Below are 22857 nucleotides of genomic sequence, written 5' to 3'. Positions count from 1 at the left end.
CTGAGCTCCGAGCAACTTCGATGTCACCTTCAGTCGACAGAAGCGATAAAATGGCCGCCCCTGAGATGGCTAAAGCTGGGTCAATTTTGCTGCTTAACGTATATTCCTCAAACGCAATATTAATCAGAATGCCGTATTTCAACTAGTGGGCCTGCATAGAAAATATTCTGGAAAAAATGTGTTTGGGCTGACTTCCCCTTTAAGTGATTACATACAATTTCATTTCAGTTAGCTGCATATGTTAGGAGATAAAACTATGTTGTCTTTATGAAAATGCGAGGATGCTATCAAATACTGTAAGTGCTGAAATAAACTAACATTATGTCACATGAGAAGCAAGTAAATTTATTTTTTTGAAGTCGTTGGTGAAGCTGTTTATGAAATGTTGAGTATTAAACTCAGCCTCTATTGATATGGTATGTTTTATTTGTCTGATATTGGAGAAAATTGTATTGTGTGAAAATGTTTCAGTAGAAATCATATGATCCTCCAAATGTGTGTTGTTGTTGTTTAATTCAGGATGTTCTATGATTTCTGATGTTGTGAATAATAATGAAGTACACTAAAGGAGTCTTTTTATTTTTTTTTTATTTTATCGTGCTCTCCTTCTCCCATCTCCTTCTCCAGGTGTCCCTTCAGGTCCTCGTAACTTGGTCTCAGTCGTTAACCAAACATCAGTGCAACTAGAGTGGCATCCGCCGCGTGACATCGGGCATCGTGAAGACTTGTCCTATAATGTGTTGTGCCACCGATGTCACAGCAGTGAGCGACAGCTGTGTCAGCCATGTGATGACACTGTGGCCTATGTTCCAGGCCGCAGGGGGTTAAAAGTAACCAAGGTGGAAATCAGCAAGCTGCGGGCCCACACATCATACAGCTTTGACATACAGGTTTGCTTCATGACATGTTGCATATTTCCTGTCGCTTTTTTAATTGTTATTCACAAACTTTTTTTAACATGCATTTAAGTAATGTGGAAGTGTTTAAAATACTGAACTACTATACAGTATTTTATTAGACAGTAAATTGGAGAAAAATTGGGACTGGGGTTAACTCAACTGGATTTTTTAATTTGAAAATTAATTTAAAAATTATTTGAACATAGGGTCACTGATGGTGTAGTGATACACACGCCTGAGTTGTGTGCGGGCAGCGTGGGATCGGTTCCCGCTCAGTGACAGTGTCTGTGTGTGCCCTGCGACAGGCTGGCGACCAGTTCGGGGTGTAGTCTGCCTTTTGCCCATTGTCAGCTGGGATAGGCTCCAGCACCTCCCCGCGACCCTTTACAGGATAAGCGGTTTGGAAGATGACATGACATTATTCGAACATCTCAATGTTCCACTTTTAAAATGGAGCGTTTCTCCAACATAAAGTTTTTTTTGGACTCTTTAAAGGCACCATGCATCTCGCTCGTGCTCTGCAAAACTCAGTTGATGACTCAAACTAATCTGTCACCACATGTAGCTACAGTATACATAGTTGTTATTACAATGCGACAGGTTAATTGCAGGTTAATACATCTGTCTGTCCATTCACACATACACATAAGTCAATTTGAAAGAGAGAGAAAAAAACAAGGTCCAGCCTGCAGAGATCTTCTCGCTGCTTTATAATTTTATTTATTTCATTTCTGTGTTTTTGTACCAGCAACATTTTTGCAACTGTCTCCCTCAGCCTCATAACCGTACGCAATTGTCTTTTAAGTGAATAAAGACATCTACAGTAAGTCAGGATTTACAAGATTGCTAAGGTCAAATGTTTTGATTGTTAGGTGGTTAATAATTTATGTATCTGACTGTAAATGTTGGGGTCAGATTTCATATCAGTGCTTGTGTTTTTTCAGTTTTGTTCAAATCCCTAGTTATGCGTTGATAAAAGTATGCTGAAATTTAATGTACATAGGTGGGCAATTTACAAAATGTTGCCGGTTCGTCATCCGTCAGCGACCTGGCCCCCCGTCCGTCATCGACAGTCAGTCATTTTTTCAAACCTAACCAAACTGTGATCGTCAGTACCTCAGTCCGTCGTGTTATTTTAACCGTGCTTCCGTCATCGCTTCAGTCGGTAAATTTCACCCGTCCGTCTGTCAGTCTGAAGTAACCTTGCTTGTATTCAGCCAAGAACAAACACACGAGACGGTCTTGAATATAAATAATTTCACCAAAATTTAACGGAAAAGCATAATCATAAAGGTTTATATGCAAATAAATACACATTCATAAAATATTAGCATAAATATTGTCCGCCCAGCGTGTGGGGGTGAAGATGAGCCTCTGTCTTCAAGTCGCCTCGCAAGCAGTCGCGTGTGGTGTCCCTGCTTGCAGCCGCGACCTGCCTGAGTGAAGCGTCGTGAGAGTGACGAAAGCCCGCATCGAACAGCGAACAAAAAGTTTCGCCGGACGAGTGTGGCCGCATTGGAACATGCCATTTCGGCTGTTACCTTCCAAATTGGACGGCGCGTTCTAAGTCGAAAAACTGGGTCCATTCCTCATCCAAATAGATGTGCACGTCTACTCATTCCCACTTCAGTCTCTGTAAATATCCTGACTGGTGTTTAATGCCTCGCCCGTTCTAACCGTGATCAGTAAAGAAGCAGTGTTTTTTGTTGTTGTTTTTTTTAAGCAAAGAAGCAGTGTGCGCTCGTCCCAGCCTAAATCTATGTAGCTCTGCTGACTTCCACATCTCCTCATTCTCATATAAATCAGCCACGGAGAGGTTCATCCTTTTGATATGTTGAAGTGGACATTAGTAGAGATGTCCACATACATTTTGGTGCCAATTGATCGCCGTTTTTGGACGTTGTAAGCAATAAAAGTACAATTATTTCCAATGGAGAGTTTGGAATCGGTTCCCTGCGTGACTCCGGCCGAAAATGGATAGAACGCTAGGGGCCATTCTCCTCATTAACAAGGGGTGTTATTCATGGAGTTACTTATTTACTAATTTCTCCAAAATGAATTGATGAAAGAAAAAATGGCAACACTTTTCATTTTTCTGATCAAAAAATATATAAAATTAACATGTTAGTGAATACATGGCCATCCCGGCCCCACCGTCCCTTTAATAAATTTCTAAAAACTTTTAAAATGAAAAATGTACAAGCTGTCTAATTTTTGTGGTCTCGGTTTTTGTAAAACAAAATTCCACTAAAAAAAAACTTCCGACTTAGAAGGAAGAAGGCTACATTGTATGGTTAATATAGTCCTCTCTAAGAAACCCCCGCAAACAAACACAGCAAAGCGGGATGTTAGTGATAAACTTGACCCAGTTAGTGACGATTATACTAATGGAGAAAACTCACTTCCGTCAATGCTTAATCCGTTATTTGGAAAAAAAAAAAAAAACCTTGAAAAACCCTTAAGCCTTTACTTTTTTGCTGTTGATTTGCATATTAATTAAGGGCTCTATTTTCAGTCCCAGTGCAAGTCTAGCGCAAATTGCAGTTACTGTGTGCGTGGGTGGAGTTGTCTTTCTTTTGGTATTTTGCTAGACTTTGCTCAGGTAGACTTGGGCGTAATGGGGCGTTTGCGCCATTGTGGGATGAAACGTAGCATTTTCTGGGCCACTCGCGGTGGCATCCCTTATTTACATTAAATTCAGGACGGTCCCTGGCTTGACATTGCGGAGACAATAGACCTCTTTAGGAAATTTAGTGACATCCAATCTTTGATGTCCTCTAGGCCAAAAGTAGTTTTAGGGAGGAAGCCTCTTTTTTTTTTTTGCTTAGCGGGATATAGATTTGACAGTCGTCCGCATAGCAGTGGAAGGAAATGCTGTGTTTTCTAAGGATGGAACCCAGGGGCAGCAAATACAGTGAGAACAGCAATGATGGCTAAAACGGGTGGATTTTGCTGCTTAACTCATAATGCACAAACTCAATAATAATCAGAATGCCATGTTTCAACTAGTGGATCTCTATAGAACATATTCTTAAAAAATATGTGTTTTGGTTGACTTCTGCTTTAAGGCTGTAATTGAGCTTAACCTACAAACTTTGATCAGGAGCCAACTTTACCATCAGGCCTGAGGGACTGCTCCAAAGTCACCTGTCTTGTAACTGTCACCTCAGTATCCTTGCGAGTGCAGTGTGGGGTTCTGACATAGTGTGCTATTGAACTGCGGCTCGCTCACATCTTCTCATGTTCATGCCACTTGTCAGTTTGGTAGTTGTCCTGTCTTAAGATTTTTTAGAAGATGTATTATTAACAAGTTCACAATAATCTTCCATTATACTAGATGTAATTCTAATGCATGATATATGTCAAAGAAGTCCATAGTTCACAATAAAACAATCCAATATGTTTGCAGAAGCAACAAAGCAAACAAAAACAAAAATAGTAACATCTCTTGTAGCTTCTACTGGACATCCATATGCAAGCCACTGGTGACTGTCTCCGTTTTGCATGGCACTGAAAGACTCTGTAACGGTGAACAAAAGCACTTGGACATCATCAGAGTGGTTTTTTTTAATTAACGTTTGCATAAATAATCTTGTTTGGGAACTGTCATGTGATGACAGTGACAACTAGCCAAAACACTTGGCAAAACATTGCAAAGTTTATCGGTTGATGTTGGCTGAAATTAGTTCGACTTGGATGTTTTTTGAGGGGCGTTACTTTTATTGCCAAAACGCAAGGTGCAGCAGACAGGCCAGTACATATTGTCCAGCTTTCAAAATTCATTTTGGTATCAAGCACATACAGTATTTACAGTGTTCATTTTGAAAAGAGTCATCTGAACACTGTATTCCCAGCAGTTATGGAAGTAATTGTTCACTTAATTCCCTCACAGATGATAAAATCTGTCTGTGACAGCTATAATGTCAGCCAAGAGATTAGGGTTGTCTACAAGCAATAGAAAACATACTTTATAAAACTCACTGACCATATAATTTGGTAGATCTGCGTAATATAATGACATCCAGTGCAAGGATGATCAAAAATTCAAGTAATTATAATTCTCAGTTTTGACTGAAGCTGTTAAGATGCCACTTGTTTAACAATATTTGTATTGTATTGTGAGTATCATTTGCAGTAGTGTAGGACCGCTGCATCATATTGATAGATGTTCTTAATATTTTGCCCTGTGTAGCAAAATACATAAACCCCCTTTAGTACAGCAAGTAGTGCAGTTCAATCATACTACAAACCATAATGGTAAATATTATTTTAATCCCACAAAACTGAGCATGTTTATAGATTTTTAAAAGCATAATGGCAGTTCTTGCATTGAATGTCAATAAGGTGTCCATAATGTTGCTAGGTTGATGTTCTTTGGCAAAATGTGTTTCATCATGTTATCCATGATTCAAACGGCAAGTTTAGATAACAGTTTAAGTATATAATGTAATGTATAATGCTGATTATGTTAATGTTCCACAGGCAGTCAACGGAGTTTCCAACAAGAGCCCTTATCCCGCCCAGCAGGTGTCAATCAACATTACAACCAATCAAGCTGGTGAGTGCAAAAGCATTGTGTCCATGAATGTGTGTGCGGCCATCTGTGGGGTGTGTGTAATCGTACCCTGGGGCAATGTGGATTATGTGAGTAAGGGATGTCTAGGGGGATAAAGGAAATTGAGCTGCAGCCTTTTAATTCATAAAACATGTTCCCAGCTTGTCATCTCGTTCCCTCTGTCTTCTTTCTTCACCCCCTCTCGTCTGTGTTGTTCCTGCAGCTTTCATTACGCTGTCCTTTTTGCCATCCTCTTAAATTCTTGTTTTCTTTTGTGCCATCACCCGCTGTCTCCGCCCTCCTTCCAGTCTCTGATAGCATACTTCTCACAGACTATAAAGTCAACCAAGTTATGGTCGATGAATACTTTATAGAGGCAGACTCAAGTGAACTATCCACCTGCATATAGATTGAAATGTTACTATTCTGATGGAAAAGAAACTTTATTTTCCTCATTTCCAGTATGAGTATCTCTTTCTCAATAAGTAATCCATTGTCTTCCTCACCACCTTCTGAGAAGATCTAAAATCTGCCAGATCCAAACCGCCCTCATCCCATCAATGTTTTAGCACTCAACAGAAAAACAAGTTCCTTTTTACTTCTAGAAGAGAGGGCCTCTAAAACCATGCACAATAATTGAGCATATCCCAGGAGAAATATTTAAAAGTGATGCAACCCACAGTATACAGAATGATTAAAAAATTGTCAAATGTACCGGTAAACATATTTGAATAAGGGGGGTCTTTTCAGTTTTAGTTGGCTCATACTGTCAAATTAAGATGATTTGACAAATATAGCCTGAGAATTCTAACAGTCTTTCAAAGCCATCATGCCTCATTGGTTAGATTGTAGATGCATTTCATGCACCGAAACATTTGCTGATGAAACGATTATTAGATACTACAGTCTAATATCATGAGCCCCAGACAATTGGTAAACAAATTGTATTATGAAATGTAGCAATGGTTAGTTTTGTGTGATTTTTCACTGCTGTTACTTATCATGCAAACACAACCATTACTTGTCTGTATCTACTGTATTTCTCATCTCATCCCTTCACCCTTCAAAGTAATGTCATGATGAGATGAACACCAGCATAAAAATCCCAGCAGCAAAACCATAAATACACACCACACTATGGCCAACAGCCACTGGCTCTTAAAATGATGTGTAAAATGCATTCAAGGCATTATTCTTGCTACCCCATTAGTGGCAAGCACATTTTCATGATAGGGTAACATGTTTCTTATATGGTTGTAAATAATCTAACAGATGTCTTTGCATCATTATATATTTGCATAATTTTTGTATGATAGAATGCTAACTGTGTGCACCTGTGTGTGCATTTTTAATAGCTCCTTCAGTGGTACCCATAATGCACCAAGTGAGCTCAACAAGGCGAAGTTTCTCATTGTCGTGGCCGCCCCCTGAACAGCCCAATGGAATAATCCTCGACTATGAGATACGATACTATGATCAGGTATATTTGGATGGTTAATGTCTGTCTGTGTCCTACTGTCAATAGTTAATTAGAGTTAATAAAATAGGCAAACCAAAGAATCTGAAAATCAAGAGTTATACAGTACAAATAGTAGTATCAAAGTAATACAGTAGACCGCATGCGGATTTCCAGATTCTCTCTTTTTTTTTAATTGTTTAAAAATATTTGTAAAATATATATATTTTTTGCGGTTTTCATGGAAAATGCATACTGTAATTTCCAGTGGTTAACGTGCATTCTTTTGCAAAAAAATAAAAAATAAAGTAAATAAATCCCCCCCACTTGTATTGTACAATGTACAAGGGTCTATAAAAAATTTATAGAGCTTTAGAGCTTGTAAAAAAAAAAATGTCATGCTTACATATTATATTACATGTCTAATCTTCTGAATGTATGTACTATAAAATGTAGATAATATAATAAGTTGTCAGGCATTGTTGCAGACATTTCATTTCTTGTTTCCGTTGCGGTTGCAGCAGTACAGCTAAATAAGAGCTTAGTTGTCTTATGACCCCTTATTATGTTCCTCATTGATGTTGTTGTCAGCACTGGTTTCATGGAGAAAAGAACCTTCTGTGCTGGTATCCTACAGTTATTCTGTATGGTCATGTGTCAGTTATCCACATTAACCTGCTCGCATTGACCACAAGATGTTCGTGACACTTATGATCACATAAAGTCATGTCATTGCAAAGTTATTTTGGAATGGTTTGCAATTTATGTAAAAATATGCATAGGCTTTTCATAATATCACAAGGTGTAATTATTTTTTGCAGCCATTGATATTGTCAATACAACATATTTTCTTACGATCCTACATATTTAATGAATGACAGTTCGTATTTTAGTGGATCATATCCGTTGGCAAGGCAGTGCAGGGCTCCAGATGGAATTTTTTTACACGGAGCACAGTGGCTCGTAACCTGAAATTATAGGCGCGGAAATAGAAGATTTAGGTCCACACACTGTTTAGCTTACACTCGCAAAGTACTAAATAGTCATCCCATTCATTTTCACTATATTGCTGATAAGTGTGGAGCAGGCATTTGTCAGCAACCAAAAATATTCTAGAATAGTAATTATAAAAAAAAAAAAACCAAAATTACCCCCTAAAAATGCAAACCAGCAAATTTACTGGTTGCCCTGGTACGAGTAGGTGAAAATTGTAGTTTGTACTGTCTAAAAATTCCACTATTTGGGATGTGTCTTATTCACAGCAAATTATTGTATTGAATGTTTATCAGTGTTTTTTGACATATTTTGGAGGTTTAATTCTTTTTTTTTTTTTCCCAATGCATGTCATTGTGTATCAATTATACACAGATTTTAGCTTTTCACTCGCCAGCCCGGTTGCTTGCCCCCGCGTATAGCGGTGGTCCACTGTACAGGAAAATGTTAATCAGCTGCAATAGAAATCATCCTCAAGGAACTTACCTAACTGGCAAATCCAAATGATATTATATCAATCAATCAATCACATTTTATTTATATAGCACTTTTCATACATAAAAATGCAACTCAAAGTGCTTTAAAACATTCAAAGCAAAACATAGAATTATCTTCAATCAAAAGAAAAGATAAATTATTTAAAAGTTGTTGAAAGCCAAACTAAAAAGGTGTGTCTTGAGCTTCCTCTTAAAAATATCAACAGTCTCTGCAGACCTGACATCCTCTGGCAGGCTATTCCAAAGGTGAGGACCAAAATGGCTGAATGCAGCCTCGCCATGCATTTTGGTCCTCACCCTTGGAATAAATAAAAGGCCGGCGCCAGAGGACCTCAGGATCCGCGAGGGCTGGTATGATAAAAGCAAATCAGATAAATAAGATGGCCCAAGACCATTAACACATTTATAAACTAATAAAAGTACTTTAAAATCGATCCTGAAACACACAGGGAGCCAATGCAGCAATTTCAAAACTGGCGTAATGTGCTCCCGCCCTCTGGTTCTCGTCAGCACCCGAGCGGCTGAATTCTGCAGTAGTTGCAGTGGTGAAATGCTCTTTTTCGGGAGGCCAGAGAGCAGGGCATTACAGTAATCTAAACGACAGGAAATAAAGGCATGCATCAGCACTTCCGTGTTAGCCTGAGAGAGAAACGGGCGGACTCTGGCGATATTCTTAAGGTGATAAAAACCAATCTTGGTTACATTTTTAATATGAGGAATAAAACTGAGCTCAGAGTCAAAAATGACGCCAAGGTTCTTCACACAGTGTGAGGGATTAAAAATGTGTAGTTTTGGTAAAAGCTTCTCTCTCTGACCTTCGGGACCGATAACTAAGACCTCAGTCTTGTCCTCATTGAGCTGTAGGAAATTATCTGCCATCCATGACTTGATATCTAAAATGCAATTTAAAAGGGTATCAATGGGTCCTGTGTCATCAGGAGACACGGCAATATACAGCTGCGTGTCATCAGCATAGCTGTGAAAGCTGATGCCGTGTCCCCTGATGACATCCCCGAGGGGAAGCATATAAAGATTAAAAAGTAAGGGGCCTAAAATCGAACCTTGAGGAACCCCACATTTAATTTCATGAGTTTTAGAGGAACAAGTATCCATACTTACAAAGAAATATCGGTCTGTGAGATAGGAATAAAACCAGTCAAAAACAGTACCAGAGATGCCCACTAGATTTTTAAGTCTATTTAATAAAATTTGGTGATCTACTGTATCAAAAGCAGCGCTTAGATCCAGTAGCACCAAGACTGTGAGTTTTCTCACGTCTGCAGTGCACCTAATATCATTTAAGATCCTTAAAAGAGCAGTCTCCGTACTGTGGTTCATCCTAAAACCAGATTGATATTTCTCCAAAATATTATTTGTATTTAAAAAATGATTCAACTGGATGAAAACCAGTTTTTCTAAAATCTTACTTAAAAACGGTAAGTTGGATACGGGTCTGTAGTTATTAAAAACGCTCGGGTCAGAACCGCTCTTCTTCAGAAGGGGCTTCACCACCGCCGTTTTAAAGGCAGCTGGGAAGACGCCTGTCTGAAGAGAGCAATTGACTATATTTAAAATTTTTGTTGTTATGTTAATATTTACTCAAGTACTTCACAAATATAGCACATTAACAAATGAATGACGTTGCCAACACTAAAAATAAGGTCTGTGTAGTGTAATCATGAATTTAAAAAAAAAAGTGCATGTTTGTGTATTTTGGGTTTGCTACTAGACATAATCATCAATATGTGACAACCCTTACCTGCCACTGTATGTGAGTCATAAAACAACAAAATTATTGTTAATCAGTTTTGTTTGTGAAGGTTTCTCCTCAAAAAAGCACATGATTAACTGTGAGGGTAGAGACCTGTCAACATATATTTTTAGATTGATCATCCCCGACATTTATACAGTTTGTCTCTCGTTTGTTTGGATGGCACAATATTATATTTAGTACATTATCATTGACTAATGATAATTGATCGCAGAACACCCCAACATTTTTCATGGCGCCTGTAGTCATAATGACGCTTCAGTATGCAATGCCAAACTGTAACGTGAACTCAGTTAAAGGGTAATGGAAGGATTGTTAATGTATGAGTGATTCTTCAAGTGATGGAGCAATTTCATTAGATTTGAGCTGTGCTTGGGCCTCTACATAGATTTGAATTTCATTAAGAAACCAACACGCAGGAACATAATGATCTGGTTCGTGGGTGTCTTTTCACTTTCATGAACATAAGTTTAAAGAGATGCAATTGAGTGTGTTAGAGATACAATGCAGGAAAAAAACTGGGGGGGAAATGTTTAATCTAGGATCAGATCTTGCTCAAGCTTGAATGTGGAAAAATATTGATAAAACAAACAAATACATGTTTACTGCATTTTGATGAAGCGCATTACAAGTAGTGCTTCTGAAATCCTGTTCTTGGTAAATGTACAAGAGTTATCAGGCGCTTATAGATCCAGTTCCCCCTGTATTGTACAATGCCATCCTAATCTTAAAAATGATTAGTCTGTTAAAGTAATGATGTTTTTGCTATGTTGCGCAGAAACATGCATACAGCATATATGAGCTTCACACTAAACATGGTCATTCTTGTATTTTGGTTGTCTGGTCCCGTTCAAAGCAAACAAAATGTGAATGATAAATGGAAGAAGAGATCACTGATTCAATCGACAAAAATAAACACATATCAGGACTGTTTTGTTGATCTACAGAAAGCATTTGACATCATAGACCATATTATTTCAATTAATAAACTGGAGCAATGTGGGATTAGGGGAGTGGCCCTGAACTGGTTAAGAAGATACTTAAAAGATAGGCAGCAGTTTGTGAAGTTGGGTACATTTCAATCGAAATGTTTGGACAGCGTGTGTGGTATGCCCCAGGGGTCAGTGTTAGGACTAAAATTATTTATATTATATATTAATGATATATGTAAAGTCTCCCTCTTATTGATTTTTTTTTCTTTGCAGATGACACCAATATTCTGGTTTCTGGTGAAAAAAATGCAACATATTCTGGATACAATCACATCAGAGTTTCAAGAAGTTAAATATGGATTGACAAAAACAAGTTATCAATAAAGCTAAACAAGACAAAACTGATGGTGTTTGGAAATGTCAAAGCAAACAACCAAGTTAAAGTACAAATTGAAGATGTAAACATAGAGACAAAATTCCTTGGAGAATTATTGACCGGAAAATTTATTGGAAGCCTCACATTAAATATATAAAATATAAACTTTCAAAAAGTATTTCTATCCTGTCTAAAGTAAAACATTTTCTCAACCAAAAATCCTTGCACATTCTTTACAACTCACTAGTTTTACCATATTTAAACTATTGTTCAGAGGTCTAGGGAAACACATAAAAGAATTCAATGCAGCCTATTTTTATACTGTAAAAAAGAGCTATGAGAGCAATCCACAACGCCAGTTATCTGTACCACACAAATGCACTGTTTCTATGCTCTAAAAGTTTAAAATTGTTTGATCTTATAGAATATGAAACTATACAACTAATCTACAAAGCAAAACATAATTTACTGCCGGGTAATATTCAAAATATGTTTTCAGAAAGAGAAGGTGGCTATAATCTAAGGGGAATACATAATTTAAAGACAAAGTACTCACGCACGACAATGAAACGTTTTTCTGTATCTATATGTGGAGTAAAACTATGGAATAAACTGAATACTGATCTAGAACAATGCCCAAACATCCACCAGTTCAAAACGAAATATAAAATAAGTATTTTAGAAAAATATACAGATGAAGAGGGGCTGATAGAATAATTATATATATATATATATATATATATATATATATATATATATATATATATATATAAATATATATATATATGTATATATGTGTATATATGTGTATATATATATACATATGTATATATATGTATATATGTGTATATATGTGTATATATATATACATATGTATATATATATATATATGTATATATGTGTATATATATACATATGTGTATATATATATGTATATATGGGTATATATATATACATATGTGTATATATATATGTATATATGTGTATATATATACAATATATATACATACGTGTGTATATATATATGTATATATGTGTATATATATACAATATATATACATACGTATGTATATATATATATATGTATGTGTGTATATATATATATATGTATGTATGTATATATATATATATATATATATATATATATATATATATATATACGTATACATATATATATACGTATATATACATATATATGTCTGAATGTTAACATAAAAACACAGCTCGTAAAGCAGGTCTAGTACTTTGAAGAGTCTTTTAAAGCCCTCGTTTTCCACTGTTTTAATGGGAATCGTGTCTTCAGTAAGGTAATAAGACACTGCCTCAGTTACTTCTTTACCCTGCTTGCTTGTTTTTTCATATGGAGTGCCCTTGTTAAATTACTGCGTTACCGTGGGTTGCGTTACCTTGTAGGGGCTGCCTCTGGCTACCAATGGTCTGATCTCCGTTTGCTTTGGCTGTCGGCACTGACGTCCGAACAGAGTCTCTGCAAACTTTGCAAGCAACTGGTTTGCGCTTTCTCCTCCGAGGAAAAGCCAAATCAAATTGACACTGTGGATTTGGAGTTTCTTTTCTGGATTAACTTCCAGAAAAAAGTGGTGACGTCCCGCTATAGCTTCCCGCTATACAAACAAACAGGGAGGCGGGGAATGTCACGTAACGTGCACTGTGCGTGCTGTGGTTAGTCGGGTATAGGCGTCAGCGGCTTTGCGCCACTATAGAGCTAAACTGTTTAGAATGTGCCATGTAGACGATCAAACGATCTTTCGGCTTTATGAGATCGTGAACACATAAACCGCTTAATGATCTAATATCGTCATATCGCCCACCCCTAATATATATGTATGTATCTATATGTATATGTATGTATATATATATGTATCTATATGTATATGTATGTATATATGTATGTATACATGCATATGTATGTAGATGTATATATGTATATATATATATATATATATATATATATATATAGCCAAATGCTTTTGTCAACGAAACAACATGATAGAAACAGGTTATTGTGATGACACAAGCAAAAATCTTTAAAGCATGCACTATGAGCAGGTTAACCAGTGTGAAACCCCAGTCTCTGTTCTAGCTGGCGACAATGGCTGGGTGTATGGTGCATCTTGGGCGGCCATATGCCCACTGAACAGAGCCTAGGTGAGCGGCGGGAAAATTAGCCAGAGACCTGAAAGCCGCCCAATACTTTTTGTTTGTTTGTTTTAAACCATATTCTTTTTGCCCCTATCATTTCTCGTGTCAAGCTAAAATATACCAATTTGTGACTTGTGGGCTTAACTGTATATTCCAGACTTCATCAGTATAACTATTGAAGTATCCAGTGAGAATACAATATCAAGCTCACGAAAACATGCACCGTGTCTTGGAAAGCAAATAGCGCACTAAGAGCAAAGCGAGACCAAAGAAAGACAAACTTTCCCAAAACTTGTGCTTGCTGCCTTCTTACATTTTGTAATTTCACTGTTTGTTCTATTTATATTGATTACAATAAATCACAGACAAAAAGAACATGGCAGCTATGTTTTTCTAATATAATCATCTCTTCTTCGTTTCCACCTTGGCAACCCCTCCTCCTTACTTCCTCATCCATTGCCTTCAACCTCTTGTAGATAATGAGGTTTGAATTCCACAAATTTAATATGGCACACAGTGGTAGGAATTTTCCTCTTGCTTATCTCTGGGTACCAGACCTTCTCAGATGGGGGCCGGCCTAACCTCCCTTCTGCGGCAGGCAAAAAGCTCCCCAGCCACGCACACGCACACCCCCCGTGCCCCCCCACACACACACACACACACGCACGCACACACACACACCTAACGCAAATTAAGACCCAATTTCTGTGGTCACTCCCAATTTCATAATTCTTAATTCTTCACAGAAATAAACATGTACCGTTAAACATTTGATCTAATTATTATCTGTTTGTTTCAAAGTATCAGTGTGAGGTCAAATGGTATTGGTTGTGTGTCTGTATGAAAAGTATGTATTATTGGCTCAATTCTGCCAAGTGTAAAGACAATATTCAATCATAAACGATAAACTTTTCCATGTATTTATCTGGGACAAGTCATTTTTTGGGCAGTGAGAGTTACTGTAGTCAAAATACATTGACCTTTCAAAGCCTTTTCAACTCATTTGTGTGATACGACATCCCTAACCCTAATTTAGTTTCTGTTCTCTTTATCCCTCCTGAACAATGTAGTGTATGCCATCATCTAACTGGCCTCCTTCATCCTTACAGTATGACACCATCTTTATCAACCCAACACCCCCCACCTTTTTTTTTATTCAGCACAAAAATAGCCCTTTCTGGAGATAGGAAGCTACTATATGGTTTAATTGGGGTTGAACCAACTGGCCTTGGGTTTCTGAGTTGGGGCCAATAGTTCTTATATTTTGTCAACAAGAGATAGGCTAATGGAAACTGAGGTTTTTCAGATGAACATTACTATGTGGACTCTTTGTAAATATTAAATATAAAACTAGTGTATGTTGAAAAAGCAAAAGGCAAACCTTTGTCCTCAAATTGAATTTTTAAATCGATGAATGGGGTCAGGTAAAAAAATTACGAGGTAAAAAAAAAACATGTATATACACCCGGTATATATATATGACATTGCAGCTTCTGGCTCTGCATGCACATAATATGCTGTATTCCACTTGGACACAACTTGACGAGTCAATAATAGAAAAATCGAAATAATATATTGATATATTATATTAATATATAATTTTATGGGACATAATCAGCATTGGGATTCAACAGTTACACTTTTTTTCAGACCAAGTACTTGCATTTGAGTACTCACTTATAAGTACTGATACTTGATAATGCCATCAGAATTTGCAGTTGTGAAAATGTGTCTTATGGTTGTACTTGCCTAAAAGTGGTGTCATCCGTGTCCTTAATTAAAGTATGTCCATATGGCTGGCATGGCTTCTACCCAGAAAGTTATGTCAGGCTGATCATGTGGTATTGGTGTGTAATATCTGAACATTTTTACGAAGCACCTGTCAAAGGCAACATATCATATTGCACGTTTTGATTAATTTCACAGCCGCTGACAGCGAGTGATGACTGTCACGGGCCGACTCCTCTAATTTGCCCTACCGGTGAACAGGGCGGGTCACACCTACGCTCACTGATTGACAAACTGCTGTATGTGCGTCCCTTCTACATTACAATGACATCCGATGGTCAACATTATATTATATGAATTGGTGAACAAAAAGAATCAGCGCCAGTGGAATTTTTTCTTCACCTGTGAGGAGCATTTCCACATGCTGGTGGGACTTACAGTTGAAGCGCCAGTCACAAACATTACAGTCATTGTAATAATGGGCCGTAAGTTATATTTTTTTGTGGGATGGCGGGGGGGGTGGATGGTATTGGATGCACTACATGCGCAGTGCTTTGCTTGGCAACCTGGTCAACTCTCAAGTTGCACTCTTTCCTGAGCTTTCCTTTATGAGCACATTATTCTGATTTCGTAATCAAAGTGTGGCATATTTTCAAAATGGATCTCTGTGGAATTCTCATGTCTTATGAAAACTCCACGATCCGGAAATTAGGGCCACCTTCAGACCTACGATCGAATCACGCCTCTTTGGTGGTTGCGCACTTATTTCCATTTCACGCATGGTGGGTGTGGCAAAAGCCAAGACGGAGGGGATTGCCGCATCTTGAAAGTGCACGAGAAACTGGATAAGGAATTGACTTAAGCGCCAAAGGGAGAATATGCATTATTGTAACATTTATTTATGACTGACCGCAGAGAACCTTGTGAACATGTAAAAATGACCAAAACTATCTAGAGCACAGGGAAGAAAAAAGAGCAGGGTAGAAAAAAATGAAGGGAAATAGGAGAAAGAGAGGTCAAGTGTTGCTCCTTTTCATTTGGGCAATTAACTGTCGCTACAGCAGGTCACTTGCATGATTTATTTGACAGTAATGAAACAAATTGAGAAAATGTTCCATTTGATATTTTTAATTGTGTGATGTTATCTTATAAATTAAAACCAATATTAGAAATTAAACTTTTCTTGTAAGCGTATGTAAAGCGTCGATGTAGGGGTGGAGCCAAATAAAATCTCTCCTAGGGTACATTGGCTAGACCCTGTAAATCAGGGGTGCTCAAGTCCAGTCCTCAAGAGCCCCTATCCAGCCTGTTTTCCATCTCTCCCTGCCTGCAACACACCCGATTCAAATGATCCGCTCATAAGCTTTGCACAAGCCTGATAACGATTGTGGGCTCTTGAGGACTTGAGCACCCCTGCTGTAAATAATACATGGTCATCCATAAGTTTGTAGGCTTTTATTTTTTAAGTTGACCCTCGTATTGTGTTGCCGCCGCCTTACCGTAATGTAGTGATGTAGTGATGGGCGATACCAGGCAGATTTGGTTGGAAATGATACAACTTCTATTAAGTTAACGGATACCGATGCTTTGTGTTTACCCCCCCCCCAAAAAAAAAAAACACATGACAAAAACTGATCACTTTACAACTGTAAACTCATGACATATTATCCATTATCTATGCCACTTCTCCTCACAAGGGTAGCGGGGAGTGCTGGCGCCTATCCTAGCTGTCTTCGGGCAGTAGGCGGGGGACACCCTGAATTGGTTGCCAGCCAATCGCAGGGCACACAGAGACAAACAAACATCCGCACTTACAATCACACCTAGGGGCAATTTAGAGTGTCCAATCAACCTACCAAGCATGTTTTTGGAATGTGGGAGGAAACCGGAGTACCCGGAGAAAACCCACGCAGGCACGGGGAGAACATGCAAACCCCACACAGGGAGGCCGCAGCCGGGATCGAACCCACGACCTCTGAACTGTGAGGCGGACGTGCTAACCAGTCGACCCATAACATATTAGTTTACGAAATTAGACTACCGGGTACTTCATTTTTATGAAGGATGTGTAAAAGAGTAAACGTATGAAGACACTCTTGAACTTGACTTGAAGTTCAGACTAGCCACCATTCCACTCAAAACAATTAAATGAGAGTGTCATTAGTGAATACACAAACAATTCATATAAATATGAATTAAGGTGAACATCAATAAATTATGGTAAACAGAATAACATTTTAATTTTTCAAATGAACCAAGACCTGGATTATTTATTAAAACAAATAAAAATAAACAAAGATAAGGTACTAATGGTCGAGTTGTTTGAACAAAAATCATCCTCGGGTTTGCAATTATTGTTCATGCTCAAATTCCATTAGTTTGAGTTACGTTCCTCATAAGTTCAAGGGATAGTCATGGTACAAAAATCAAACTTGTCTTGCCAGCTTGGAAGCATTCCTAGTTCGCAGCAGGTGGGCCTCGACCTGTGTCATGCAAGTCCTCCGATGGTGGCGATGAAAGCCACGGCTTCTCTTAAATCCGTCAAGGTGTGCATGATCTTGCTACCCTTGGTGAGTTTTATGGTAGCGGGATATAGGAGGAACGCCTTGAAGCCCTGTGCGCGGGCCTCATGCATTAGCTTGTAGCAGGGTGTATTACTACATATCGCTGGTATATAGAAAGTTATCTTCACACTTGTGGAAGTGAGTACACTAAGAGAGAGAACGGGCTCCGTTTCATTGAATTTACAAATGTTTTTTGTCAATTGCTTTCAAAGCCCCCAGCTAGCTGCTAGCCCGGTATAGGCTAACAACAGCCATCTGAGTACTTTTTAAAGGCAGTTTAATAGGCCAAAATGAATCAGTACACGTTTTATGCTGATGGCTTGACACAGTTGCAGTTTATGCTAATTCATTCTTAACAAACCAACAGATGAATCTCAATGTTTGTAGTCAAGAAAATAGTTTGCTGCTATGCACAATTTGAAAGAACTAATAACTGTTAGGCTTTCTATAAGAGGAAATCAATTGGTCATTTATTATTAAGTGAAATGTCTTATTTTCTCTTTTAAATTCATAATTGCTCTTCATCCAAGCAAAAATATATTTTATCAGAATACTTGAATATTCAATGGAATTTTCAGTTGGATGCTCGATTACTAAATTATTAGATAGCTGCACCCCACTTGTATAGACAATACATATGGCAGTGAAAATTATTCTGGTGCATTGCTAAATCAATTGTAAATTGTAAATAAATATTTAAAAAATACCTGGAAAAATATATGACCATCATGTAAAAATATATTATGGTATAGTGTTTACTGTAAATCGTATGTACTATTAAAAAAAAATAAAATAAAAAAACTACAGTAGACACGAAGATGCCCACAAATGATTAAACAAACACTTACTGTTGAAAACACCCATGATTACAATAGCTCTATCTAAAAAAAAATTAAAAGGACATGAAGATGAACATTACATGCAAATCAGGTAAAATGCTACTCTTCGCTCATCTGAGTGAATTGATGTGGATGCAGAGCTATTTGAATAAATTAAAACTGTATAAACCAACTTCCAAAGGATGAAGCAGAAATTCTGTGTGCAGAGAGGGGGGATTGTCATTTAAATCCAAGTTATCTGCGGTAGCTGTCTGGTGTGCAGGCAAGCCGGGTTCATGTGTGACTCACAGTCAAACTACCATTTACCAATTTGTCACACCGAGTCTCTGCTCTTTGGAGATATGTTCCATACCATGACCTATCTGGAGCGTAATTCAACAAAAGCGCACTAGATGAAGGTCATCATGGTTTTTGATGGTGTGGAAAGTGTAGCTGAGGGTCACTATTCTTTCTCTGACATGTCATCTCTCTGTACTTTCCTCACAGTCTCAACCGTCAGAGTCTAATAGTTCAGTAGTTCAGAGCGAGACCCCCAGTGTGATTCTGGAGGGACTGAGGCCAGGCACCGGCTACGTGGTTCAGGTGAGAGCCCGCACTGTGGCGGGCTACGGAGCCTACAGCAAAGATATGCTCTTCCAAACACTCACTGATGGTAAGTGTGTGGGTGTGCTGCTGGAGTGGTGTGGAGGTGTGTGTGGAGGAGTGGGAATTGCATGCACAATCAAGGGATATGAGAGGTTTAGCTAGATTGGAAATCTGTCTGCAAATGTTTTAATCTACCTGACGTGTATGTGGGCTTTTGAAGCATATTTAACATGTTGTTCACACCGGAGTTAGTCAGGCACGCATAATTATTTATTTTTGCATTATTTTAAGAGTTTGAACAATTCATTTGGAGTGCGATTTAATGAACAATATTTGTATGTTTTTGCAGATGAGTTCAAGTCAGAGCTTGGACAGCAGCTCTCCTTGATTGCAGGCTCCTTAGTAGGCGGAGTTTGTATTGTTTCTCTGGTAGCCATCGCCATCATTTGTACCAGGTGATACACCCATGAAAAATGCACACAAATCCTCTCCATACTCTGAATGCATGCAAGTGGAAAAGTCAGTTTTACCTCATTTAATAGGAATTTCCAATTCATTAAAAACTAACTAGCAACTTGCAAAGGAATCTTTACATTGATAATACCAGATGAGCATGGACGTGCACCCGCTTTTTCATGGTGAATCCACTAATTGATTTTCCACCATTGACACTTTGATCTGCTCACATTACATGACAAAGGCTCTAGGGTTGGGCAGTATTACGGCGATACGATATCGCACGGTCTCTAAAAATAGCAACGGTGTCACTTTCAACACCATCATTTAAAAAACAAAATGCTGCGCATAAAGAACTAATATGGTATTAAATATTTTTTGATAGCACACATAAATATGTAGTTGTGTTTTCAACTTAGTATTACTATAACTATTTAACACTAATAGTAGGCTATAATGTTTCTTTAAACTGGAAAGGAATGATATTCTATTACAAACGCGGCAGCCCATGGCCAGTCGCATGGCCAGTCGTGCAGCTCTCAACTCAAGCGCATTGGTCTCCCCCCAAAAAATGAAACTGATACAATGTGCCCTCTTTTTTTTAGGGGGGGTGGTGGTTGTTAGGTCAAACGTCAACAGCACAAGTCATTTTGAAATGCTACTTACAGTATTTTTGGACCTCAGAAAAGCCTTTGATACAGTAAACCACAGTGTTCTCCTCAATAAGCTTTCACAATTTAATCCAATCATATTGGTATTATCGAACACAATCTGTATCATTTAACAGCTGCATTTCTGAATCTCTTCAGATAATTACTGGGGTGCCACAGGGTACGGTGTTAGGCACACTTTTATTTACCCTTTACATCAATGATTTTCCTACCATTTGCTCTGATGTTGATTGCTTAATGTATGCGGATGAGACTGTCTTATTTATTCATTGTCATTCCAAAGGCATTGTTGCAGCCAGACTAACTAAAGCAATGGCTCATGCTGCCTGCAACTAAATGTGTCAAAAACTGTGAGTATGTACTTTAATAAAACCAGTAGTGCTTCTCCTAATCCTGAAATACTTGTAGCAGGTCAATCACTGCAGATTGTAACTCAATACAAATAGCTTGGACTTGTGATTGATTCAAAAAGTTCCTTTAAATTTCATATCGACAAAATATGCAAAATGTAAAAATGAATCCTGCAACTTTTCGGTCGATCCGTAATGAAATGTCAACTAATGCGGCAAAAAGTTTCTTGGATCAATAATTTTCAGTCTTATACAATATTAAGTCTGAAGTCTAACAAGTTGGTCTCAGGCTACTCAGAGTGGTAAAAGATCATTGGAAGTACTGTACAAACAAGAAAACCCCGGCACTATCATCACTGTGCACACTTAAAAAGTACAATCTCTTGAACTGGGACAATTTTCATAATGTTGCAGATTTGAAGCTCATTTATAAGGTACTCAATGGCCTAGCCGCAGTTCCACTGGCCAAATTGATCTGCCAAAGAGACAGTAGTGAGCGCCTCACTCGTGCCTCTCTTAGTGGTGACTGCGCAATTCCTCTGCACAAGAGTGCTTTTAGTCCGTCAACGTGGTCAGTAAGCGATGCTAAGGAATGGAACAGTATACCAGAGGAGGTTAGGAGACAAACCACCTACAAGGCCTTCGTTAAAAATTTGAGCACATGGTACAAAAATAACTACATAATATAGATTGGAAAATGTTTGAAGGGCTTAGTAACTCTTGCTATTTATATTCATTTTTCGTAATTGTATTTTAATGCTTTTTTTTACATCATGACCAGCCAGGGGACTACAGATGAAAAGTAGCCTTTTGGCTAATTCTGGCTTTTTTTTAACCATGATTTTTCATGTGTTATGTGAAATTGCACTGTCCCCTTTCAAATAAACTAATCTAAACCGGGAGGGAGAGGAGCCGGATGAGGTGGCTCGGGCATCCTTTCAGGATGCCACCTGGACACCTCCCTGGTGAGGTGTTCCGGGTGTTTCCCACTGGGAGGAGGCCCCGAGAAAGACCCAGGACAGAGACTCACAGCTGTCTTGAGGAACGGCTCGGGATACCCCAGGAGAATCTGGACGAAGTGACTAGGGAGAGAGAAGCCTGCTTAAGTTGCTGCCGACCTTGGATGAGCGGAAGAGAATGAATGAATCAATGTAGTTGTATGTATAGCTGTCTTAGCTACCTTCTTGTCTAACAAAACCTGTTTTTTTTCCTGCAGGAGAAGGCAGTTGAAAGAGAGTGCGTATGGTGACAAGCTGCAGCAGTACAATGCAGGGGGAGGTATACGCCATTGTTTATGTTGAATACACATTTGTATGTGATAAAAGCAAAAGCATGTGGACATCAGGCCATTACATTTATAGGAACTACAAACTGAAGATGATGTGGAGTCGATCTCCCCATTGTGGTTATTATAACTTCCAGGGTTTTAAAGAGGCTTTTGAGTGTGTTTAAAAGAGATAAAACTGTATTATAGTTTTAGATCACGATTATCATGACCTATAGTTGCACGGTTACCGGTATTGCCACAATGTTACTAAAAATATGCGCCGAAAGCATTGAAAATGTGGAATTTGCGCTCGTCCGAGCATAAATCTATGTAGCTCTGCTCACTTCCACATTTCCTCATTCTCGTATAAATCAGCCATGGAGAGGTTAATCCTTGTGGGCATTAGTAGGGATGCTCACATAAATTTTGGTGCCAATTGATCAAAGTTTTTGGACGTAATAAGCAATGAAAGTACAATGATTTCCAATGGAGAGTTTGTCCCCCCCAGTGACTCCGACCGAACAAGAATAGAACGATAGGGGGCGTGCCCATTTTCCTCATTAAAAAAGAGGCGTTATTCATGGAGTCACTTATTTCCTAATTTCTCCCAAATGTATTGATAAAGTAGAAAATGTCAACTCTTATCATTTCCGTGATCAAAAAATATATGAAATGAACCCTGTTAGTGAAAACATGGCCATCCCGACCCAACCATCCCTTTTAATGAACTTACGGCATTGCTTCTACGCTGTTTGACA

The 22857-nt window shown here is 38.2% G+C and overlaps 1 protein-coding gene across 2 annotated transcripts in view; it reads left to right on the top strand.

The window, feature by feature from the left end:
- The window catches only part of LOC147138144 (ephrin type-B receptor 1-like), a 93414-nt gene that overhangs the window by 47162 nt on the left and 23395 nt on the right, over positions 1 to 22857 (top strand). For both annotated transcript variants that reach the window (XM_086046310.1, XM_086046309.1), the window contains 6 exons: positions 628 to 890; positions 5382 to 5457; positions 6810 to 6934; positions 19257 to 19422; positions 19705 to 19810; positions 22049 to 22110. In XM_086046310.1, coding sequence (XP_085902436.1) covers positions 628 to 890; positions 5382 to 5457; positions 6810 to 6934; positions 19257 to 19422; positions 19705 to 19810; positions 22049 to 22110 — 798 coding nt within the window. The remainder of the gene's footprint in view (positions 1 to 627; positions 891 to 5381; positions 5458 to 6809; positions 6935 to 19256; positions 19423 to 19704; positions 19811 to 22048; positions 22111 to 22857) is intronic.

This window comes from Filicampus tigris, chromosome 12 (genome assembly GCF_054856515.1).
Source record: "Filicampus tigris isolate MCC_2025a chromosome 12, RoL_Ftig_1.0, whole genome shotgun sequence".
NCBI classification, from domain to species: Eukaryota; Metazoa; Chordata; class Actinopteri; order Syngnathiformes; family Syngnathidae; genus Filicampus; species Filicampus tigris.
The sequence above is the reverse complement of the archived record's forward strand: the minus strand, read 5'-3'. Positions and strand labels throughout refer to the sequence as shown.